This window comes from Phacochoerus africanus, chromosome 2 (assembly GCF_016906955.1).
Source record: "Phacochoerus africanus isolate WHEZ1 chromosome 2, ROS_Pafr_v1, whole genome shotgun sequence".
Taxonomy (NCBI): domain Eukaryota; kingdom Metazoa; phylum Chordata; class Mammalia; order Artiodactyla; family Suidae; genus Phacochoerus; species Phacochoerus africanus.
The window spans coordinates 91,891,408-91,917,716 of NC_062545.1; the positions used below are offsets into that span (position 1 = coordinate 91,891,408).

The following is a 26,309-nucleotide window of genomic DNA, read 5'->3' on the forward strand; positions in this document are numbered from 1 at the left end:
GATTTATTTTTGAACAGTAGAAAATACTGTCCTGAAGTCTCTTTGGAGTCCATGACAACTATGCTCCCACATCTCCTTGAAAGAAATGCTATGGAGTTCAGCAGCAAAATTAAGCCACTTTTTAGATTGAGCAAAAGATTTTTAAAGTTTTTAATATATCTAAAATATTTCAATATACTTCAAAGGAAAGGAAGAAGGGAAAAGAAGGAAAAGGGAAGAGAGAGAAGAGGAAAAACATGGAAGGGGGAAGAAAGGAATCTTTCTTTAAAATTTCACCCAGATAAATGAATATTAACCTTCTGAATACAGAGCAACCAAGGACCCAGGTGCTCAAATTTCAAGCATTTTCTGTAAGATTCAGAGCAAGCACTAGACGCCCCTGGTCTGAAACTCAGACCTCAGAGCCTAGAAGGTTCCACAGAACCCTGGCCACAGCCACAGACTTCTTTCTATGTCTCTGATCCCCATCAAACCCCAGCTTCTCTCCCAGACCACGGAGGAGGTCAGTCTGTCGCTCAGCAACAGGATTTGGTCCACCCCTGGCTTAGCGTCTCCACAACTAGCATGTGACTGCCAGTCTAGGATCTTCTCTTCCAAGCTACATAAGACACATGTTGCAATGCTCTCTGGCCCTCAGCCTAAACAGAGCTGCATGTGGGGATGCACAGGAGGGTCCCCAGCCCCTCCAAGCACTTCCCAGCCTCCCTCTGCTTCCCTCCAGAGAGAAAAGAGAGGAAGGGTAAGGGCTGAGATGTGTGACCACATTTGCAGTGTAACAACACCATTTCCCTTCAAAAAAAATCACCACCTCCATCCTAAAGCAAGAAGGAGGTCCTGAAACCACAGTGGTCATGAGGTGGGTGCAGCTGGATGCAAAAGATTCAGGCTGAGCTCCTCCCTCAGATGTTTCCTCCCATTTCCCAGGGAGAACCCCAGCTATGACAGGAAAGCAGACACTGATGAATAGCAGTGCTTAAGAGCCTAGGCTCATTTCCTTTAGAAAACAAAAAGAATCTTCTAAAATAACATTATTTATTCTGGAGAAAACACCTACCAAAAAAATCCTAAAAGATTTTAGGAGGGGGAAATAATGAAATATATAGCTGTAATAATTCTGATTTCTGTTCCATATAGAAGTCAGGGGAAGAAGAAATCTAAGCAGCTATACAAACGACCACCCCTCCCCAGCATCACCAATAACCCCACACAAAGAAAAGCACTAATTTTCAAAATAGAAGCAATATTTGATTAGGAAAAAAGACAATCCCACGTGATTTCTGGAAAGGAACACGTTACATGGAGTCCTTAGAAAGCAAATCCCAGCCAAAATGGCAAAGAGAACAGAAGTATGAAGCAGCAAAGGAGGCTGATGGCCAGGTGAGGCGGGGAGGCTGAGACTGTGCGGTCACAGCCCCCGCAGGCATTCATGTCCCCACAAAGGTCGCAGGAGGACAGCTTCGCTCTGGAGTTGTAGCTTCTCACCGCTCTCCTCCCTGTACAAGAGGCAGACATAGGCTTACACACTGTCTTTGTTTAGACACGTTGCCTCTGCCAAAACTTCAGAGCATTTCAATACACTTCGAGTTTTCCATTCTTCACGTAATTTTATTTTTCTTTACAAGAAACAACTGAAGTGCTTAAGAGGGACCCTAACTGAGAACCAAATCCAAGAGAGAAACAATGCTTTTGGTTCAATTTCTGTACCACCAGCAGTTGGCCGGCATTAAAAGAGAGAAAACAGACCACAGCTGCTCCACAACCCAACCACAACCTGAAACTCTTCCTGGAACAGGAAAGACTGTAAACTGAAGATGTCCTGAACTCCTCGAGGGTTCATTTTAGAGCGACATTTTCTAGGCATGCACCATGAAGTTCTAATCATGAGAATGATTGAGGAGAAATATTTCCCATGGACTGTATTTAAAAAATAAATAAATGTGGGAATTTCCATTATGGTGAGGGAACTAGTATCCATGAGGACATAAGTTCGATTCCTGGCCCCGCTCAGTGGGTTAAGGACCCAGCATTGCCAAAAGCTATGGATGTGGCTCAGATCTGGCGTTGCTGTGGCTATAGTGTAGTTCGCAGATGCGGCTCAGATCTGGTGTTACTGTGGCTGTGGTGTAGGCCAGCAGCTGTAGCTATGATTTGACCCCTAGCCTGGGAACTTCCACATGCCACAGGTATGGCACTAAAAAGCAAATATATATACATATAATAACAAATTTTAAAAAACAAAAAAAAATATGAAGAAGGTGGTGCCTTATTTCAGTGTCTTAAAATGTTTAGCACATAGTCTCTAAAAACTATTCAACTTGGGTAAATTTTATAGTACAAACTAATATGAAAACACTATATAATGACTGAATCACCTGGCTTTCTGTACTGGACCTGTGAGATACTAACACAGAATGCAGAGTGTCCACAGCTACCTCTCACATGAAAATGCCCATGACTCTTGTGCAGTCCAATGACTCCCTGAGACACCCAAGTGCTTATGAGACGAATGTTATTACAGGCAGAAATTTGCCCAGAGATCACAGCACCCACAGGAAGGTGGTCTGACTGCACAGAGAGGCATCCTAATTAACCTAGGTGACTTCCAAACCACATCTCTGCTTTGATGGCCTGAATTCCTAACGTTTTATAAAGGAAGAAGTCACCAGTAAAATCAAAGAGGCTCAAGTTATTTTCCAAACAGACTATGTTTTTCTTGAGATGATTTTAAAAATCTGTTAGAGCATGTAAATTTTAGCACAACAAGACTCCCTGGGTGAGGAAACAGTGGAGCCCAGCTGCAGCCTGTCCACAGCAGGTGCTGCTCACACTCTCCTGAAAAAAATCCCACCTTAAAACTGAGAGTTTATAATCATGGCAGAACCTTGGAAAATGGACGTAGCCAGACGCTGTGTCCATTTTTCTTTGTAAATTTTGTAACTGTGAATTAAAAACCTAAAACATTACGAGCAAAGCATCACTTTTTTCATGTGCTAAATGCTATTATTTACTTTTTGTAAATTATTAATTGCCTTCTTTTTTTTTTTTTCCTTTGCTTTTTAGGGCTGCTCTTGCAGCATATGGAAGTTCCTGGCTAGGGGTCAAAGCAGAGCTGTAGCTGCTGGCATACGCCACAGCCACAACAACTTGGGATCCGAGCCATGTCTGCGACCTACACCACAGCTCACGGCAATGCCAGATCCTTAACCCACTGAGTGGAACCAGAGCCTGAACCCTCGTCCTCGTGGATACTAGTTGGGTTCGCTACCACTGAGCACCAAGGAAACTCCTCAATTGTCTTCATTTGAATGGAAAGTTTACCCCCTGCTTCCCCCCATCCCTTCCCCTAAAACACCCTCCCCTACACAGCCAAGCCAATAGATAGCCACCATGAATGAATGAATGAATGAATGAACTTAGGCCTGGCTTAACTCCTAAAGAATCAGGAACTCCAGCACACACTTACTTGGCTCATAGTAATCCACTATGGACACTGAAGCATCTTGTGTATTTGACACTCTAAAGTTTCTCACAGCAGGAATATCAACACAAAACTGGGTTTCATTTACCTTGAAAAATACAAAACAGTTTTAAAGGGTGGCAGACCAAGGCTTCACGACAAAGTAAAAGACATTTCTTTCTCTTACCATCTGAGGAAACAGCCTTAGAAACTAACATTTAGGGAGCATTTCTATGCACCCAGTACCATGGTGAGCACTTTATATAAATTATATTATTTATCTTATAAAACAATCCTTGCAAGATCGGTATTATTCTTACTTCCATTTTACTGGGATATTGAGAATTAGCGTAGGTAAGTAAGCAGGCACCTAAACCAATTTTATAATGATGTCCTTTTAGTGGAAACAAATAGATGACTGCCACATGAAAGTCATTCAGGGACACAAAAAGCCAAAGTAACAACTTCGACTGAGACTCTGGGATTAAGAGATGCAAACTATTGACTTTGGAATGGATGAGCAATGAGATCCTGCTGTACAGCACTGGGAACTATATCTAGTCACTTGTGATGGAGCATAATGGAGGATAATGTGAGAAAAAGAATGTATATATGTATGTATGACTGGTCTCTTTATTGTACTGTAGAAAATTGACAGAACACTGTAAACCAGCTATAATGGAAAAAATAAAAATCATTAAAAAAAAACAGTGGAGGGGGTTCCCGTCGTCAAATCTGACTAGGAGCCAAGAGGTTGTGGGTTCAATCCCTGGCCTCGCTCAGTGGGTTAGGGATCTGGTGTTGCCGTGAGCTGAGGTATAGGTCGCAGACATGGCTCATATCCCACATTACTGTGGCTGTGGTGTCGGTTGGCAGCTGTGGCTCTGGTTTGACCCTAGCCTGGGAATCTCCATGTGCCACAGTTACAGCCCTAAAAAGCAAAAAAAAAAGGAAAAAAAAAATTTTTAAGTAGAGACAATAAAACACGAAAAAAAAAAAAGTAACAACTTTGAGAAAATGTGTAAAGTCAAGGTACATTTGAACACAAAAGTGACAGCTTTATCAAAGGTTACTTACATGAAACTTAGATCTTTCTACTTACAGAGTCTAAGTAAAGGTTGAGTTTTCCAAGGTCATACTCCACTTTCTTCAACGTCTCGCTCAGGGGAAGGCTGTCTGAGGGCACTGTAAAACCGCTGAGGAGGTTAACTTCCATGAGGGCCATTCCGCTTCTAGCTGGGCCCAGAAACCTAAAGCAGAAAGGGCAGGGTGGATGAGGACCCTTTAGGGAAAACCCAAAGCTGTTGGCAAACTACCTTCATGTAGAAATTAAAACTGCCTAGTGCTGGGAGTTCACATCATGGCTCAGTGGTTAACAAATCCGACAAGGAATCATAAGGTTGCAGGTTTGATCCCTGGCCTCGCTCAGTGGGTTAAGGATCCGGCATTGCCGTGAGCTGTGGTGTAGGTTGCAGACATGGCTTGGATCCCACATTGCTGTGGCTCTGGCATAGGCCAGCAGCTACAGCTCCGATCAGACCCCTAGCCCGGGTATCTCCATATGCCGCAGGTTCGGCCCTAAGACAAAAATAAATAAATAAATACATAAATACATAAATAAGTAAAACAAAACTGCCTAGTACTATTCCAAATATTTACTATTTCACTGAAGTAAAAAATCAGTGGAGTAAACTGTAAAAAGGTACCCCCTTTTCCATACAGGTGTGAAATTACAGAGGACGAGAATGGGCCCCTATGACAAGAAGCATGACAGGCCTGCATGCAGCAGGCATGTGCCCATAGGCTGTCACGAGGGCAACCTCTGCCCCGGCAGAGGCAGGCAGCTTCTGTTTTCCCGTGGTTGATTCCAAACTGCACTGTGTTTTTCATTTTCTCACAAGCTGATGGCACCAAGCTCTCCAGCTCTAAGCCAGGAACTGAAAAGGACGCATCCTGGACCATTCAGCAGAAGACTGAGACCAAGTCCTCCACGCCCTTCTCGTCATTGGGTTTGAGAGAAAGAAGACGGGGAGGGACAACCCTTCCTTTTCTTCTCCCACATCCTTGGAGCACATTCTGTGTTTTCTTTGGCAACTTGGAGAGAATGACAAGTCTCGGAAAGTTTTATTACATGGCTCGTCCTCTAACCCTGGGGTACTCCTTGTCAGCCTCAAAGCATCTAGGCACCAACACCATTTTGTCTCCTTTAAAAATCAGTATTTCTCTAAAATGAATAGGTGGCAAGAGCTTTTTGCGTGGAGCCAAAAGAGCTCAATGCGGTGATGGAAAAGTCTTTCTCCAACAGGAAAGTCTCTTAGCATTGTTAAGTTAGTTCCTATTGTCCTTTAAATGGCCAAAGCAAGAAGGGCCAGTAGAAAATCTTACTTTTTAAAGCAGCAAAACAGATGTCTGCCAAACATGATTGACTGAAAAGCCAGAGAGCACAAGTGCTGCCTGTGGCAGGCTGGGCCATCCAGGCAGCTGAAAATGTCTGCTGGCAATGCCCTCAGCCAGAAAAGATGCTACTGAAAACTAAGCCAGGCACTAAAACTTGAGGAGTTTGTAACCAGAGCAAAAGTTACAGATGAGAAGAACAACCAGCCGCTCAAATATGATGACTTCAGGACATTGTCCGAAGTGCCTCGGTTGACTCCGTCTTTCCACCAGCCGGGGAGAGGGGTGGTTATATTACCTCTCCTCAGAGAAACCTTGTCTGAAGTGAGTAAAGGCTTGGACCCTACTGATGAGAAGAAAGTGCTTGAAACACCAGCTCTTCTTTTTATAAAGTGCCACTGAAAGAGTTCATTTAAAATGTTATTTGTAACCCCGAGCAGATTTTTCTCAGAAAGCTGGTAGCAGCATCTAGTCCTTTACATAAAAATCTCTATCCTGACATGAAAACACTTCCCTTCTCTAGGTCCTCCAAAAAAAAAAAGAAAAAGAAAAAAAAGATATAGATATCTTCTACATAGTGAAGTCCACTGCCATTGGTACCTGATGCTGGACTGAGATGTGAAATTCCTGCATCTTTATGTGACCCTAAAAACAGTGAAGCCCCGAAGTTCCCATCATGGCTCAGCAGAAAAGAACCCAACTAGTAACCATGAGGACATGGGTTCAATCCCTGGCCTAACTTAGAGGGTTAGGGATCCAGCATGGCCATGAGCTGTGGTGTAGGTTGTAGACACAGCTCGGATATGGTGTTGCTGTGGTTGTAGCCAGCAGTTGCAGCTGTGATTCAACTCCTAGCCTGGAAACTTCCATATGCCACATGAGCAGCCCTAAAAAGCAAACAAACAAAAAAAAAAACAAAACAAAACCCTGTCCTGGCCAAGAAGAATCTTCAGTGTTGGTGGTGAGACATGAGTCCACCAGATTGCCAGCTTTTCTGATTAAATAAACTTTCCTTTCTACCAGCAACTGCCTCTCAAGTATTGATTTTCAAGCAGCCAGACCTGAGTCCAGTAACACTTCTTTGGGTATTTATTTTTATTAATTTCTGTCTCGGAGACTTAACCAATATTTACTGAATGATGGAATAACTGAAGGAGTGAATGAGAAAAGCAGGGATAATAACAGCATCCACTTTATAAGGTTACTTTCAGGATTAAATGAAATGCCTATGCACGTGCTTGATATAATGCCTGGCAAATAAGTTTGTGATAAATGCAGGTTGCTGTTGTTTACAATAATAATAATAGCTTGATGTTGTTTTTCTGGAACAGAGCCCAGGTGCAAACTTAGTAGAGTATATGGGAGTCCTGCTTTCTCCTCAGCTGAGAAGGAAGCCACTGCAGAGATTCTGATGTCTCCGTGCTGCTGGGCGAAATGCCCAGGAGGTGAGGAAGGGGCAAACACATTTGACATTTTATATCAATGTCAGGAACAAGAAGGCCCAAAAGAGTGGAGACAGTTCAGCAATGGCTAAGAAGGGTGACCACCTGGAGGGACTCCTGGAGACGACCCTGAGAGCATTGGGCAGCTCAGGGCCACAGTGGTGACCTCCAGCCCAAGGTCAACCAGACACCAGGGAGTATTTTAAAAGGGCAGGCAAAAGCTCCTCGATACCAATGCATCTTTCCGGTAACACCCAGCTTAACAGAAAATCATGAGGATAGACTGATAAGGAAGAAATTGTAAGTCTCCTGATTATAAAAATTCAGAAAGAGAACTTTCTGAAGGAGTTGCTCTTAAACTTGCATGTGCATTACAATGAGCAAAAAAGCTGAAGTCTGTGAAGTCAGGGGTCTTTTCCTTCAAGATCCTCAGATGCTCTAGACACAGACCGAGTTTAATTGTCATCTTATTAAAGACTCCCAGAAGCTCAGAGTGCCTAAGTATCCAAGGTGAGGACCTTCTAAACTGGAATATTTGTCCCTGTGTCTAAAAGAAACTATGCCTTCCACTGAACTTGCATGTTCTTATAAAGTTTTGAATTAAGTGCATAACATTAAAGGTTAAATATGAACCTGGAGTAATTATTTAACAGAAAAATGACTAACAAAAATAAATAATAAATTTTGGAATATTAAGCATGTTTCATTAATTTAAAGTTTTTATAAAGTAAACCTGAGTTTTATTAAACATTTTTATTCAAATATGTTATAAATACAAGGACTGCTTGTAAATAATGTGAGCATGTTGAGAAATACTTAGATATAATTAGCAGTATTTCTGGTTTGCAATCTGAAGTGCAATGTATAATGGAAATCTTTGCTAAATCAACTCCTTTATTTATATGGTTAAAAGTATATATTCATATGTATAGTTATACAACTAAATATATAAATAACCATATACATTTAACTAAATCTTCAAACCTACATTTTTAAGGAGAAGGAGAACAAGAAGGAGCTCAGATACTAACCTTGTACAGACACTCAAATTCAAGTGATTGACATCATCATTATTATCTTTAACAGCAATGTCTAAATCAAAGGCTTCTTGATCTTGAATAGATTTTCGGATTCTAGAAGATCTAGAATCTTTCACATTATAAATAACATTAAGCTGCAATAAATAACAAATTAGCATAAATAATAAGTTATCAGCAATAAATTGCCTTCATTGTGTATTCTAAATATTAGGTAAGGATTGTCTTTGGGATAAACCCAACTAGCTCTGCAATCTTCAACCTAGAAAAAAATTAGTTTTCCTAACACAGTATCATTATTAACAAACAATTAAAATGTTTATAAACAATGATTTTTTAAATTGAGAAAATTGTTAGGTCCAAGTATCATAGATCATTGTGGACACCATCCATGGGTATTGTTTTTTTCACAGAAAGTGAAACATTCCCTCGAGGGAAAAAACTAAACTACTGCCAACTTTCTTGAAAGGTGCCACTAACTTCTTTTTTTAATGCTTTTTATTTTTTTCCATTATGGTTGGTTTACAGTGCTCTGTCAATTTCTACTGTATAGTGAACTGACCCAGTTATAGACACACACACACACACACACACTCTTTTTTCTCACATTATCCTCTAACATGTTCCATCACAGGTAACTAGATATAGTTCCCAGTGCTATACAGCAGGATCTCATTGCTTATCCATTCCAAAGGCAATAGTTGTATCTATTAACCCCAAACTCCCAGTCCATCCCACTCTCTCCCCTTCCCCCATGGCAACCACAAGTCTGTTCTCCAAGTCAATGTGTTTCTTTTCTGTGGAAAGGATCATTTGGCAGCGACTAATTTCTAAGCTTTGTTGCCCAATTAGAGTCATTTTTCACAAACTCGAAACTTAGAAACTCTCAGGAAGATAAAATGTTTTTATTCAAGACCCTTAGTTGAACAGGAACCTGTTCAATCGCTACTGCTTTTTTTTTTTTTTAATCACAAAATGTTTTTCAAAGATAAGGAAAATATAACACACTGAAAGTCAACTGGATGTTTTCCAGTTTTACTGTGTGCCCACCGCAACATGAGTGGTGCTGTTGGGACACTGAGGAGGTGTGAGGGCCAGTGCTTTTCTCAAAGGGATCCTAAGATCAGAAGCTTGGGAATGTACTCAACACCTCCTAGGCCTGCACCATGCCAAGGTGAACTGGAATCTGTTTAAATTCTTTACCTCTTACACTTTTTTTGATTACTAAGGTTCATTACTATTAGTATATAATATTGTATTTTCTTTTACTTATACCTAAATTTCTCTCCATCTCCCTCTCTCTCCCTCTCTCCCTCTCTCTCTCTCGTTCTCTCTCTCTCTCTCTCTCTCTCACACACACACACACACACACACACACACACACTGTTCAGAACTAAACATCTAGAACCCACTGTGGATTTACATACTTAAAAAAAATCCTCTCACAACACTGTAAACCAACTATACTTTAATTTAAAAAAGTTTTCATTAATAAAAATTTTATTCAAATAAAAAAAACCCTCTCTCTAAGCCTTCTTTCAAACCTAAGAGGTCCAACTTTTTATGCTGCCACACCTAGATCATATAGCCCTCCATCCCCTGATCATTCTGCAATAACTGTCTGGACATTCTTCAACTTCTTCACCTATAATTGAAAGTGTATTCTTGGAGCAGATGGTCTCTGTGATTTCCTTATCCCTTCCCCAGGCGTGCACTTTCCTTTAGAGACCAATCTCTTAGGGAAACAAAGACAACTACTAAATTTGTCCTCTGGGTTGTCATTAATACCCATCGGCAGCTAAGTGTTAGAGTTGATATTTGGCCCACAGTGGAGCCCAAATGCTCATACAGAGAACTTCAAGAAAGCTTGCCATTTATTTCCAACAGGCTTTTTATCAACCTCAAAGAGGTTCCCATTGCCTGCAAATCTGAGCCTTTTCTGTGCCCTCCTTTTTCTTGAATGCTTACAAAAATATCAAGGAAATGTCATGAAATATAAAGGAAATGTCAATACCTGTTCCTGGGTGATTTTTTTCTTCATTACAAGAAGGGTCGATTGGACCCTACCTTTGGTTTTCTGCGTGCTGACACAGATGCAGGACTAGCAGACATCCTGACCAGCAGGTACCATATTTACTGCATGTCCCTCAAACCACAATAAAAATCATCTGACTTCAGTAATTTACCTACATGTGGTTTATTGGGAATGAATTTCAACCAGTTTGGTGGCTTGAGTACACATAATTTTCAATCATATCTCAAATACCCTGTGTATTTATTTACTCTTGGATTTACTCTGCACACTGAAAGACAGCTTGGGAGTCAGAAGGTCCACATTTTGTTAATAAAGGCCAAAACAAATTATTCACTCTTTTCTCTTTCTATCCTTTTCATTGAATACTGTTCCTATTACCTGTGATTTTTCCTGGATTTTTAAAAAAGCATTCAATGTGTTTTGAGCAACACACAAAATAATCTTTGCATTTGGAAGTTTCCAAATTACACCTGACAATGTATTCTTGGGATTACGTCTTAGCAAGCATGTCTGTTCTATCAACTAGAACAGTTGTACTGGTTTTTGAAAAAAGACCTTTTCTCAATAGCAGCCTTTTTTTAAATTTCCTCAGTAAATCTTTCAAGGTTTGTTTGGTTTGTTTTTCCTAACCAAGCAGGTCATCTTTTTTGGTGCCATCACATATTTTGCATCCCAATAACCTGGTTTCAAGTCCCATGAGTTCATGTGTTATCAATAGTGTCCCAGAGTTCCCACTGTGGCCCAATAGGATTGGTGGTATCTCTGGAGCACTGGGATGCAGGTTCAATCCCTGGCCCGGAACAGTGGGTTAAGGATCCAGCGTTGTCCCAGCTGCAGCTTAGGGTCCAACTACAACTCAGATGTGATCCTTGGCCTGGGAACTCCATGTGCCATGGAGTGGCCAAGATAGAAAAAAAAAAAAAAAAGTCTAATAGCTTCCATTCAGAATTTACATACCACCTCCATTATATTCTATCCCAATTATACCATAAAGGGTAGTGTTCTTTGGATTTTCTTCCTATAGCAGAGCACTGAATACATCAGGATCTAATTGTTTTATTTACTATAAAATTTTACATCAAAGGGACATATTTTCCACCTTTGAGTCAATTACTTGGAATATCATGTTGACCTTTATATTGTTAGATGCATATTAAAAAATTGTAAGTAAAATGCTATCTGCTTATAAACTCACAGTTGAAACTTTACCAGGAAATACAATTTCTGAGTTCTATTTTCACAAAAAATGTGGGAGTTCCCAACAATGCACGCAAATTATACTGGAGGATTTTAATCCTCACTTCAAAAAGCATGTAATACTCTCCCAGTAGATTATCAAACGATATCATTGCTGTCTACTCACTAGCCAATAACATCACTAACACTTTTGATTAAAGACAGAGATTTATTTTGCCTACATCATAGAAATAAATCATTAAGAATTTTACATGTTATCTAAGTTAAAGATTTAGCAGTGCCCCAAACCAAGGAATTATTATAGCAAGTCATATTTAACAGAATAAAAATAAACACTGTTACCTACCTGACAAATAGCAAATCCAAAACCACTTGCGGAAATATTAACTGCAGTTGGTTCTTCCACAGCAAGCTGGATAAAGGTGGAAAAAAGTGAGTAAGAGTCTCTACGATCAGACAAGATTAGGCACACTCAGGATGGAACTAGAGACTCTCATAGTGAAGTAAGGCAGAAGAAGAAAGACAAATACCGTATGATATCACTTATATCTAGAATCTAATATAAGGCACAAATGAACCTTTCTACAGAAAAGAAATACATGGACCTGGAGAACAGACTTTGGTTGTGGAGGGGGAGGGAGTGGGGGGGACTGGGGAGATTGCATCTACTATTCCATTTGGAATGGATAAGCAATGAGGTCCTGCTGTGTAGAGTCACTTGTGATGCAACGTGATAAAGGATATTGTGAGAAAAAGAATGTATGTACATGTATGAGCGGGTCACTTTGTTGTACAGCAGAAATTAATAGAACTTTGTAAATCAACTATAATAAAAAAATTTTTTTAAGTGATTAAGGCTAACTGTCCATATCTAGGTCCTTCCAACCAGCACAAGACAGCACGGTTAGCCCTCGTCAGCAGTGTTAGCAGTCTACACTCTCAAGCACTAAGAACTGTACACAGCCTCACACATCAAAAGCTATGGGTCCACAGCTAAGGGGGGTGAAGGTAGAGGAAGCTCGCATCAGCCGTGTGCAGGTCTGCCCTCCCACAGGGGTTGAAGCACAAAGGACAAGAAACAAGAGTCACCTCCCTCCTTGAGCCTTTCAAGTCTGTGGCTGCCGAGCCCTCCAGAGAACACAAGAGCACTGACTGGGACCACCAAGCCCTTCCCTTTGCCATCACTCTCCTCCTCAGTTGTTAGTGTGGAAGTGACTGCTTTCATCCATGTCCCTCAATTTCCCACCAGGTTAACCAAGGGAATAAAGTTAGCACCTAGCACATGCCCTTTATTCTATTTTCAAGCAAGGATTGACTACCGGTTCTATCAGTTGTCCTAAGAGAATGTGATGCAGCCAAGAAGAACACAGTCTTCAAAATCACAGGTTCAAGTCCTAGCTCTGCTGTTACTAGTAACATGATCTGAGCAAGTTACTTAAACTCTCTCTTAGCCTCAGTTTTTTCATATGTACAGTGGGGACAAAAGTACTTAGTGCTTAGTGTTGGTTTGAGAAGTAAATGCACATATAAGGAAATCTGGCCCAGGGCTTACAAGGAAGAGGAACTCAATTCCTCTCCCAGTAACACATGGCCCACATTTTCTCCTTTTCTAAATCTTTCTGCAGTTCTCAACCTCTCCTCCCTTCCCCAGCTCATCAAACTCAACCCAAGGAAGGTGCTCCTTCCTCCTAGGACAGGGCTGGGAATAAGTCTTTGCTGAAGTCAGCAGAAGGGAAAAAAAGGTGTATTCCTGGAGAAGAAATTCAGAAAACCACCCCTTGTCCATACCTCTGCCGTCTGGAGGAGGAAGCGATTCTCTGTGTTAATCAGAAACTTAACGGGGCTGGATGAGCGGGGCCCGACCACTGTCACTTGGATATCCGTCTTTTCTGTGTTCATCAGGGCTGCAAACTCAGACAGGGCCTTCAAGGCCACAACAGTGTCCTGTTGGGAAAAGAAAAAGCATTGTCCACATAAACAAATATCAGGGCTGGGAGTTCTTGTGGCTCAGCAGGTTAAGAATCCGACTAGTATCCATGAGGATGCAGGTTTGATTCCTAGCCTTGCTCAATGGAATCCAGCAATGCCATGAGCTGTGGTGTAGGTCACAGATGCAGCTTGGATCGATCCTACTTTCCTGTGAGTATAATGCAGGCCAGCAGCTACAGCTATGATTAGACTCCTAGCCTGGAAACTTCCATATGCCGTAGGTGGGGCCCAAAAAAGAAGAAAAAAATACCATGGTCTCCAAAAAGTAAAGTTCAGGAGTTCCCACTGTGGCTCAGCGGTAAAGAACCCAACTAGGATCCATCAGGATGAAGGTTCAATCCCTGGCCTCGCTCAGTGGGTTAAAGGATCTGGCGTTGCCATGAGCTTACTGTAGGTCACAGGTGTGGCTCAGATCCTGCGTTGCTGTGGCTGTGGCAGAGGCCGGCAGCTGTAGCACCTAGCCTGGAAACTTCCATATGCCATGGTATGGCCCTAAAAAGACAAAAAAAAAAAAAAAGCCAATTTCAGGGGTGCTTAGGACATTCACCATCCTTGAGGGAGCTCTGCTTGATTTGCCTTTGGATCTGCTTGACCTGGAGGAGACAAACGGCTCAGAAAATATCCACTGTGTGGACCAAGTTTCTGCTATACCAGGTACCATGGAGGAAGACTGGCTAATCAGACAGGGAGCTAATTTATCCCATGTGAACATTAGATATGATCTTTACATCAATGATGAGAAAAAAATAAAGTTAGCAATTTAAACCTTTAAGTTACTAAACTTTTTAATTGCCAAGTAATTTTATGAAGTTATGAAAAAAAGCAAACACATAGAGTAGAAATATATGTATATTTAATTTTATAAATTAGTCAGTGTTAGATACAAAGCTAAAGAAATTTAAAGTGATCAGGGAGTTCCCTTGGTGGCTTAGTGGTAACGAACTCAACTAGTATCCACAAAGATGAGGGTTCAGTCCCTGGCCCCACTCAGTGGGTTAAGGATCTGGCATTGCCGTAAGCTGTGGTGTAGGTCACAGATGCAGCTCGGATCACAGGTTGCTGTGGCTCTGGCATACAGTGGCAGGTGTGGCTCCAATTAGACCCCTACCCTGGGAACCTCCATGTGCTGCGGGTGCAGACCTAAAAAGCCAAAAAAAAAAAAAAAAGAAAAGAAAAGAAAGAAAAAAGAAATTTAAAGCAATCAGCACTCACCTGAGTAGATGCAAAGCCTCCCAAGCTATTTCTCTGCCTGCTCAGCCACCTCATAATTGGGATTCCTTCAGAAACCTGATTCTGCAGGAAATGTGCGAGCAGCGTGTAGGCGGCCACTTCAATATCCAGGGAGCTGGGCTGCCAGGATTCAGAAAGTCTGGACACTGCCGACACCCAGAACTGCATGCCCCCTGAAGGAAAAAAGTGGTAACTATCTGACCAATCACAGAAAAATTACAGTTTAGACCATTAAACATCCCTACCCCAGTCCAAGTTCTCCTTGATGAGCACAAAAATTGCATATATTTCTATACACGTGTATATTTATGCCAAGCAAATATATGCATATTCACACACACATAAACATGTACTTATATGCTGCTTTTTAAACTATTACAACTTAAACATTTTCATCCTTTTCCTACTACTTTTCTTTGAGGACATTTGATGTAAATACTTTTCCCAAGTGAAATTCTACACATTTGGCTCAAGATCAAAGAGCTATTTAAAAAAAAAAAAAAAAAAGGCAGTTCCCATGGTGGCTCAGTGGTTAACAAATCCAACTGGGAACCATGAGGTTGCCGTTTCAATCCCTGGCCTCGCTCAGTGGGTTAAGGATCTGGCGTTGCCGTGAGCTGTGGTGTAGGTTGCAGACGCTGCTCAGATCTGGTGTTGCTGTGGCTCTGGCGTAGGCCAGCAGTAATAGCTCCGATTAGACCCCTAGCCTGGGAACCTCCATATGCCAAGGGTGCAGCCCTAGAAAAGGAAAAAAGACAAAAAACAACAACAACAACAAAAAAAATCCATACTACATTCCAGAACATCCCAAAATATTTTAGGACATGGTGGAAAGAATCCTGTTCTGGGAATCTGCCGTTAATCAGCTTTAATGTTCTGGAAAATCCCTTTTTTTTTTTTTTTTTTTTAGAGCCACACCTGTGGCATAGTTAAGTTCCCAGGCTTGAATTGGAGCTATAGCTGCCAGCCTACACCATAGCTCACGGCAACGCCGGATCCTGAAGCCACTAAGCAGGGGCAGGAATCGAACCCAAAACCTCATGGTTACTAGTCAGGTTCATTAACACTGAGCCACAACAGGAACTCCAAAATTCTCCATTTTTCATTCTCTGAAAGTTGGTGTTCAAAGTTCAAAATCCCCAAGACCCCCAAGAAAAATGAAGAACCATGGCCAATTTAACAATTTTCCTTTAAATCTTCCTACTTGGTACCTCCCTCCTTAAATATTACTATTTAAATGATGATTACACTGAAGTGGAAGGTTAAACAATTGCCCCTTAGCTAAGCAGAGCAGCAGAAATGTCAAGGACTCCTTCAGCCTCTATGCAATAATCTAGTCCCTGGTACTACAATGGGTATTAAGGATTTAATCTAAATTACTGCTCATAATAATAATAATACAGTATTTTTTTACAGCCTCAGAAGTCCCTAAACACTTTCCACAGTTAATCCCTTCTTGAACTAACATAGCTTTGAATCAGTTGATAAGACCTAAAATTACTTCTGCCCACCCACTCCCCTCTCCACACACACCTGGATCCCTGACTCTAGAGGCCATTTGGGAGGTAATGACACCTGTACTTTTTGTCCTATTGTAGCCCATAAGGACTCCTCATTCCAAAGCTGCTAAAAAATCACATGCACAGCTCACCAATAGCATTTTTTGGCATTTGCATCTCTTTTTGTTGTTGTTGTTGTTGTCTTCTTAGGGCCATGCCTACAGCACATAGAGGTTCCCAGGCTAGGGATCGGATAGGAGCTGAAGCCTCTGGCCTACACCTCAGTCACAGCAACGCCGGATCTTTAACCCATTGATTGAGGCCAAGGATCGAACCTGCGTCCTCATGGATACTAACTGGATTCATTTCTGCTGAGCCACAGCAGGAACTCTGGCATTTGCAGTTCTATTCATTAGCACTTTCATTCACATTTTTAACACTTGCTAAGGGGTAGACCCTGCACATTTTCTCATTTAATCCTCACAGCAACTCTAAAATAGGCATTATTCCCATTTTACAGTGAGGGAAAATGAAGCCCTTAAGGGAAGTAACAGGACCAGAATTTTGGCCCAAGTATCTCCCAAACACAAGGCCTTCATGTCCACTCAAGGCCACCAAATCAGACAACTCAAAGGGTAACTGAAATACAGCAGAACACACCTAAAAGAAAGAAACACCCAGGGCCCCCAATTCTCTAGAAAACACCTAGACCCATCCTGATCTAAACCCGCATCTCATTTTCCATCCCATTCAGATGGAAACTCCGGCCCTGATGTATGGAACTTTCTCACAAGTGCGTGACGGATCCCACCCATTACCTTCTTGTTCCGCTCCTGAAGTTAGCACATTCAAAGCTTCTTTCGCTTTGGAGCTCCTCACGGATGACAGTGCATATGTTACAAGAGCCAGGGTGTAATTGTCTGAAATTCCTTTGTCAAATTCAGACTCCAAAAAGTTGATAGACTCCTGCACATCAATATTGGGCTGGAAAGAAAAATAGATATATTTTACTATTCAAAATAACCCATCACCATGTATTTAAATAAAAAGTATTTTGGAATATTCATTCAAAAAACAATCTCAATGTCTATTAAGCACCCAACTTTGTCCTAGGCCATGGGAATCACCAGCAATCATGGACATTTAAAGTCTGCCATGCATTTTGAAAATAACACTGCTTTTCAGGTTTTATAAGCAAAGAGGCACCCTTCCTTAGAGGGGAAAAAAAGTAAGAAGTAGAGCTTTTGCCAGTGTTTATCCCATTGACTATCATGAACTAACATGAAGGCAAAAAATATAGCCGAAGAAAGATACTGCTCAGATTTGATCTCAGGTGTTGAAGCTCTAAATTCAGGGAAAGTTAATATTCTACATGCCCAGTACTGGTCTAGGAAAATAGTAGGAGCTTGATACAGAAAACAACTGCTGTTTATCATTTACAGTTGGCAACAGCCAGTAAAGGCATCAATCACTGAGACAGTTCTAGGGCAAAATTAAGTTCATCAGCACAGCTCATTCTCATCCAGACATTCAGGCCCATTCAACACACTTTTTAGAGCATGGCTGTAATTTTTACTAAATTATCATATATTATAATTGCTCCAAGGTATTTTAGAAATTAAAATCCTTCACGGAGTTCCCTGGTGGCCTAGCAGTTAAACATTCAGCATTGCAGTGGCTGTGCCACAGGTTTGATCTCTGGCCCAAGAACTTCTGCATGCCATGAGCACAGCCAAAACTAAAAAATCCTTCACAATCTAAACTGGCTAGAATGCACTCCCAAATTCTGAAGAAGTTTCTGTTCCCTAAGAAATTAACTTCCTGAAGATAAAATATGTATTGACTTACCTTACCACTAACAACAACATTTATATGAGAAAACATTTTTAGGAGTCTCTTAGCTACTCTGAAAGAGTGGATCAGTATTCTTAAATTTTGGAATATGGCCACAAAGGCCAAGCAAAAGAATACTCAAATTCAAGGTTTCAAATGTAATGGAAAATGGCAAATTTTTTTAAGTTTCCAGACACATATTTGACCCATCAAGATTTACCTTCCTGATGATTGTCCACCCATTATTTATTAAAGATTAAATACCTGATACTTTTTATATCCCAGGAGAGAAGTCACAATATAAGCCGTAAGGGTTATGGGACTTTGATTGCCACCTTGAAGCTCGCTATGGATCACTCTTCCTGGCTCCCAAAATTCACCATTGGATTTCTGATGTCCTTTGAGCCAAGTATAAGTTCTGTGTAACACATTCTGATCAATATCTATGTAGGGATCAGCTTCAAGGAAACATCTTAAAACAAAAGCTGACAACCTTGGTGAAAAGGAAGGAAAGATTACATAAAACACAGTTTGTAAAGTCCACTAAATTACTGAACAAGAAAACACCAACAATCCCAACACTTTTCCCCATAGGGAGGTTCATCAAAAGGCGACCACAGGGACAAAGTGAAACAAAGTCACAACTCATGGGGGCCAGCAGGCATAGCCATGAAATTCCAGGTCAATTCCCAAAATAGCAGAGCTAGTGAAGAAGTCATGTATCTCAGGAATTCCCATCATGGCTCAGTGGTTAACAAATCCGACTAGTACCCATGAGGACTCAGATGCAATCCCTGGCCTTGCTTAGCAGGTTATGGATCTGGCATTGTCATGAGCTGTGGTGTAGGTTGTAGACATGGCTTAGACCCAGCGCTTCTGTGGCTGTGGTGTAGGCTGGCAGCTGTAGATCCAACTGGACCCCTAGCCTGGGAACCTCCATGTGCCATGGGTGTGGCCCTAAAAAGACAAAAAGAAAAGAAAAGAAAGAAATCATCTAATCTCTACTCATTATTGGAGAGAATTAAGTAAATTGTCCAGGGGTTCATCACCTCTTCCAGGTATTTACCAAGGAAGTGCTCACTGTACAGTCCACTCAACCCTAAAGCAGTGGATGAAGTATATTTAGCTCACAACCAAATTGTAGTGCTTTTAAGTTGAGGAAATGGTTATTTTCTCTTCCAAAGGACAGGAATCAGCATGTTATAGCCTGTGGGCCAAATCTGTCTGGGCCAACAGAGCCCACCCTCTATTTACAGGTGCCTCTGCCCCACTCACGATCCCCGCAAGAGCATTTAAAGGGAGAAAGAAAGAGAGGGTGGAAGGAAGAGGGAAGAAGATGCAACAGAGGCTCCACATGGCCTGCAAGGCCTGACCCATTCATCATCTGACCTTTACAGAAAGTGTGCCAACCTCCACTGCAGAATACTAAATACTGTGAAAGCACATCACTCAGTAAAATACAGGAACCTTTCTATTTATGGATCTAGAGCCTGACTCATGCCAAAAGAAAATCTGAGGTGGATCTATCTCATCCTATAAAAGATTTAGCGCCACAAACATGACCGATATTCACTACAATGCAGTTTTCCTTTATGTCTCAGAAAAATTCACTTCCATGCCCCCTTGGTGTTAGGCATGGCCACAGGACCAGTCCCTGATCATGATAAAGTGATAAGAAAAGTTACACCCAGGCTGAAGCTTCTCAGTGCCAGTGCTGGGCACTCCCGCCTTCTGTCTCCAGGCTGCAGCAAGCCTGGGGCCTCTGGGAGAGACGGTGACACGGGGAGATAGGGAGATGGTGGCTGAAACAAGGAGTGCACAGCCACCTGCTGAGCCACAGTGGACATGCAGCATGAACACAAAGCCAAATAAACTTGGATGTAGAGGGTTGATACCACCGCATACCTTGTCTAACTCTACTGACACAATCAGTCTTCTTCTAAGCAAAAAACAAAACTTAAGATATTGCAAGAGGAGAGTAATCATCCAAAATCATGTACACAAAGACTTCATTCTGGGGGAAATTCTGTGTTCTTAATCCCATCACTGTTTTTTCACAAAAAAATAACAGTAAGAAACAACATTAACTGTACCAGCACAAAATTTGTGTTGATTGTGTCTGACTAGAAAAAGAATTATGGGACGTTCTCGTTGTGGTGAGAGCCCAACCATTATCCATGAGGATGTGGGTTTGATCCGTGGCCTCACTCACTGGGTTAAGGATTCGGCATTGGCATGAGCTATGGTGTAGGTTGCAGATGCAACTTCGATCTGGCGTTGCTGTGGCTGTGGTGTATGCTGGAAGCTGTAGCTCTGATTCGACCTCTAGCCTGGGAACTTCCCTATGCTGTAGGTGTGGCCCTAAAACAACCCAAAAGAAAAAAAAAAAAAGAATTATGTCACAATCACCGCACATTTCTAACCAATTTTTCTTGCCAACTGCACCATCATCTTAAAGTATTTTATTGCTGCTTTTCCCACTTAAAAAAAAGAGGATTTATGACTTATTTTTTCTAAATAAAAATCTCTGATTTATTAGTGTTCTAAGATTGTATTTAAAAAAGAAAATCTCTTTTAAGAAAGCCAGGCTATGGAAAAAACAAGCTCCAAGCTGATACAGACACACTTGTCGATTCATGGCCATCATGACCTAGGGAGAGCCTGTTCCATGACATGGATTTGTTTCACTTGCAGAAACACTTACCAAGTGCTCCCAGAAGGGTCATCATTTCCAAAAGCACTGAAAGAGCCATCCTCCCTCTGATAGAGGAGTTCTCTCTGGTAGCCTGAAGACACCAAAACAGACAGATCATCAACACACTCAACTTACAACAAATGGAAGTTTCTAATCATGACTTCATGGTGAGGAGACATGAGCAGAGAACGGAAAGAAGGAGACGTCCAATCAACTAATGTTAAATATTTTCTGTATTATGTGTCGTGGGAGATTAAAAACATCAGGATTTTTCAAGCAGAATACATAAAGTAAGAACTGTCATATCCCCAAGTGAAAGTAAATTCAGAGGAATTCCATAACATAGACAACAATTCTAGCCATTCAAAAGCAAGTAATTAAAAAGTAGAATAGTTAACCCTATAGCATAAACTACAATGGTTTCAATATCTAGTCACCTAAAATTGATTGCTACCTAAGAAAAATACTAGCTACAGTATCTTAATTAAAGTTTAAGGCTAAAACAGGACATGAAAATACTTTCTATTCTTAGGCCAGCAACAGAAGGGAGAAAACTGCCAAATAATCTAAAGCAATGGCTCTAGAATTTTTTGATTATGGCCGACTGAGGTAAACCCAAGACCAACTAATCTAGCAAACATCAACTACAAGTTCTCACTCAGAAATAACGTGGTGGAATTCCTGCCGTGCCCAGTGGAAATGAATCTGACTAGTATCCATGAGGACACAGGTTCGATCCCTGGCCTCGCTCCATGGATTAAGGATCCGGCGTTGCCAAGAGCTGTGGTGTAGGTCACAGGCTTGGCTCGAATCCTGCATTGCTGTGACTGTGACGTAAGCCAGCAGCTGTAGCTCCAATTCGACCCCTAGCCTGGGAACCTCCACACGCCCTGGTGCGGCCCTAAAAATAAAGAAAAACGTGATGATGGCAATGAAGTCTCACTGTCTCACTACAGAACTAAACTGGGGAGGGAGTGAGGCTCATCACTTCTTTAATAAAAGCAGATGTTTCATATTGCAAACAAATGGCTGCAAATAAGAGGCAGATGTTTTGCATTTGCAAAGCAGCACAAGCAGGTCTCACAGGCCAAACACTGAAAGATTCACCACCCCAGCCCCCACGGAATTAAAATAACACTTTAATCATTAAAAAGTAAGCCTAAGCAGGAGCCAAAACCATTTCCAACTCAGGTCTTCAGCAATGACTCTCTGATAACCAGGAATTCTTCCCTGAAATCTACGGGACTCCACTGTGAGAGGTGAAGGCACAGTGAATGAACCTGCAGCAACGCCATGCAGCTCCAGGCAGCCATAACTATTTGTAAAACACTGAATTAAATCCCTAGTACACTCTAGTAACAAAAAAATTTACTTTATGAAAACCACATCAATGGTATCAATAACTATAATTAGTTATTCACATTTGATTAACAAAACATGAGTGTTAATGTTTAAAATGAGTTAATCCTCTCTTGCCATGTCCCAAACTTTTCTCCTTGAGCTTTTCCACAGGAAACCCAAATGCTAATCTCTGATTTAAGCCACAGTATGACAAAATGCACAGAAGAACATGGTGATCTTTATGACCTATGGTAAAAGAAATGTAAACAGCATTTAAGTGATGACAAAATTTTCTTAATTTGAAGAATGGGGTGTTAGGTTATAATCTTTACTTTTTTTTGTCTTTTTAGGGCTGCATGCACAGCATATGGACATTTCCAGGTTGAATCAGAACTGCAGTTGCCACCCTACACCACAGCCGCCACAGCAACATGGGATCCGAGACTGCTCTGTGACCTACATCACAACTCACAGCAACGCCATATCCCTAACCCACTGAGAGAGGCCAGGGATCGAACCCGTGTCCTCATGGAAACTAGTCAGGTTTGTTACCACTGAGCCACAACAGGAACTCCCAGTTTATAATCTTTACTTTTAAAACTGAAATATTATGGCACAGTAATTAAGTAGGCAATTTAATCCAACATGACTATGTGTCAGGAACTAGTCAAAGCCCTTTTCAGGTATTAACTCAGGTAATTCTTACAAGTCTGTCATTTCCTTTTTCGAGATGCAGAGCAAGGCTGCACAGCTGGTAGGTACTGCAAGTTACACACCAGCCAAGGCAGAAGTGTCTCAAAAGCAGCTGCTTCCTGCTAATTCACAGAGCTCTTTCAACAATTAATATAGGAAAAGTCCTTCACATAGTACTTTTCACATGCTCTCGATAAACAATAGCTAACATGGGTGTAGAAAAAGGCTTTCTAACCATTAGATTTTTAAGAAAAAAATCGACTATGATAAATTGCCTTACACTTTTCCATGGCAAAACACTATAAGCAAAGTTGAAAAACAGATAACAAATTAGAAGAAAATATTTGCAACATATGACAGACAAATGGCTAATCTCCCTAATATTAATACTATATAGATTTTATGTGTACATTTATAGATACCAATACTATTTACTGCTACGTACAGATTACATAAAGACTTTTTTTAATTTAAGGGGAAAAATAAAAAAGTCCTATAGAGAAAAAAATGGACAAAAGACAAGTACAGACATTTCACAAAAAACCAAAGAGAGAAAGACTGACCTTAAGACAGGAAAAAATGTTCAACTTAATAATAGGTGAAATACACATTAAAGCTACATAGTGAGATACCATTTCTCACCCATCATATTAGAACAAATTTTAAAGCTTGACTGTTCAGTGCTATAGAGATTCCAAGGAAACCAGTACTCATCCACTGCCAGAGGGAATTCCAGTGGCACAACTCCATGCAGAAAAATGTCTGTCTATACCTTTTGACCCAGCAGTCGTGCTTCTAAGGATCACCCTGAAGATAAACCTCCAACAATACAAAAATATATATGCAGCCTATTGATAGCAGCCTTATTCATAATTGCAAAAAAAACTTGGAAACTACCTAAATGCCCTCAAATTGGAGACTGATTGAAAAGACTGTGGTACATGTATGTGTGCAGTGGAGTACCACGCAGCTGTGTAAAAGAGGGAGGATTATCTCTCTCAACTGATGCACAGCAATTTCCAGGACAACCTGGTAAGCGAAAAGGGAAAAGTCCAAAAGAGCACATGTGCCTTCTGTGTAAGAAAAAAGAGAAAATAAGAAGCATATATTATTGAGGTACTACCTCACACTGGTCAGAATGGCCATCATTAGTTAAGTCTATAAATAACAAATGCTGGAGAGGGTGTTGAGAATAGGGAACCCTCCTACACTGTTGGTGGGAATGTAAATTGGTAAAACCACTATGGAAAACAGTATGAAGGTTCCTCAGAAAACTAAATATAGAACTTCCACATGACCCAGCAATTCCAACCCTGGGTGTATATCCAGACAAAGCTTTTGTTGAAAAAAACACATGTACCCCTATGTTCACTGCAGCACTATTCACAATAGCCAAGGTATGGAAACAACCTAAATGTCCATTAACAGATGAATGGATTAAAAAGATGTGGCACATATACAATGGAATACTACTCAGCCATCAAAAAGAACAAAGTAATGCCATTTGCAGCAACATGGATGGAACTAGAGATTCTTATATTAAGTGAAGTCAGAAAGAGACTTTCTTTCTGATTTATATGATATCACTTATAACTGGAATCTAATATATGGCACAAAAGAACCTTTCTACAGAAAAGAAACAAACTTGTTGACCTAGAGAACAGACATGTGGTTGCCAAGGAGGGGGAGGGAGTTCGATGGACTGGGAGTTTGGGGTTAGGAGATGCAAACCATTGCATATGGAGTGGATAAGCAATGAGGTCCTACTGTATAGCACAGGGAACTATATCTTGTGATGGAGCATAGTGTAGAATAATGTGAGAAAAGGAATATATATATATACATATATGTATGGGTCACTTTGCTGTGTAGCAGAAATTGACAGGACATTGTAAATCAAGTATAAATTTTTTTTAAAAAAAAGAAGAAAAACAAAACATATGTTAATTTCTGCAGTGAAAGAGAGAAAAAATAAGCTAGAAAATACCTCAGAAAGTTACCCACAAAGGACAGGAAGAAGGGTCCTGAGAGGGAGAGGCAGCTCTTTGCCTTTACAACCTTTTAGAATCAGTTTGACTGCTGGAAGCATGTTAATGTTCTACATATTTAAAAATAAAAAAACCAGAATGGAAAAAATTAAACAGCAGATACTATTAACACTACCTTAGTTCATTCTAACAAGTTTTAGTTTTCATGTAACTCTGAAAAAAAATGCAACATATAAAATCTTTCTTTGTCAGAGTTGCTCAAGGACCACAGAGAAGCAGGGTAATTTTCTAACCTTCACAAATGAAATGAAGACTTTATCCCTCAATTTTCAATTCAGACAGCATAGGTTACTTGTGGACTCCCCTCATGTGAGGGGAGGGGGAGGAGGGGAAGGAAAGGGTGGGGAGGGGGGAGAAGAAGAGGGTGAGGGGGGAGGAGAAGAGGGTGAGGGGGGAGGAGAAGAAGTGGGGAGGAGAAGACATGGGGGGAGGGGAGGGTGGAAGAGAAGGGGAGAGCAGGAGGGGAGGAGGGAAGAGGGTAGGGAGGGGGTTGGAGAAGAGGGAGGGGAGGGGAGGGGCAGGACAGGAAAAGAGGGAGGGGAGCCCTGACCCCTACCACAACAGGAGGTGCCTCTGTGGGAAGATGTACCAACCTGTAAAATAAAATTTAAAAAATAAAATAAAATAAAAGATGTACTAACCTAGAGGCAAGGACCACGTGCCTCACAGCCCTGACTACATCCACAAGGGCAGTTCTGAGCATGAGTTACATACTGTAAATTCGTGGGGGAGGTGACATCATAGGGCTGTCAGCACTGGGGGGGGCTAACCTCCAATAGGTGCTATTAACATCAACAACCAGCAGGCTTCTTCCAGCAGTGGCAGGCAGCCCAGAGGTGGGGGACTCGCAGACACTCCTCAGGTACTGAGTGCATTTCCTGAGCTGGCTTAGGTGAAACTAAGAATCCAAACCTCCAGCTCTGCTCCCTGGGCAAAGTCAAAATGGGGGTTACAAACTGAGAAGGGGGCTTAGGTGACTCTCCCGTGGGCCTCCCTCAAGCCTTCCTTCCTTGCCTTAAGCCAGCCACGCATCCCTAGGAACCTTCAGTTCCTTGTCCTCCAAATCGTCCAGCCCCATTAGAGACAGCTGGCCAGCTCAGCTCTAAGATTTACTGTCAGCACGAGTCCATGTTCCAGAGCAGTCCCCTAAATGGAAGACTTTTCATCACCATCACTATGGGTGAGGAAGGCAAAAACACTGTTTTCGCCAAACATTTACAAGGAAATCAGAGTACTGCCTTTAAGTCCATACTTTTATGAATAGTTCTTGAATTAGAAAATAATCATCTAATCAGAGTAACAGACACTTCTAAAATTTTAAATAATGATGCATAAACTGTTGTTTAAGGCCAGACAAGATCCATAATTAGTGGGTCATGAATTTTCTTTGGCATAGCCGTGAATGTATAATAGTTACAA

At 41.2% G+C, this 26,309-nt stretch overlaps 1 protein-coding gene across 1 annotated transcript in view; it reads right to left on the minus strand.

The window, feature by feature from the left end:
* Positions 1-210: 210 nt before the first annotated feature.
* The window catches only part of CD109 (CD109 molecule), a 154,470-nt gene continuing 128,371 nt past the window's right edge, over positions 211-26,309 (minus strand). Inside the window, exons 24-33 of the mRNA XM_047763806.1 lie at positions 20,818-20,899; positions 18,378-18,606; positions 17,099-17,264; positions 14,764-14,954; positions 13,351-13,506; positions 11,909-11,974; positions 8,325-8,467; positions 4,560-4,707; positions 3,464-3,566; positions 211-1,493 (exon numbers count right to left, since the gene is read on the minus strand). Coding sequence (XP_047619762.1) covers positions 1,306-1,493; positions 3,464-3,566; positions 4,560-4,707; positions 8,325-8,467; positions 11,909-11,974; positions 13,351-13,506; positions 14,764-14,954; positions 17,099-17,264; positions 18,378-18,606; positions 20,818-20,899 — 1,472 coding nt within the window. The 3' untranslated portion in view covers positions 211-1,305. The remainder of the gene's footprint in view (positions 1,494-3,463; positions 3,567-4,559; positions 4,708-8,324; positions 8,468-11,908; positions 11,975-13,350; positions 13,507-14,763; positions 14,955-17,098; positions 17,265-18,377; positions 18,607-20,817; positions 20,900-26,309) is intronic.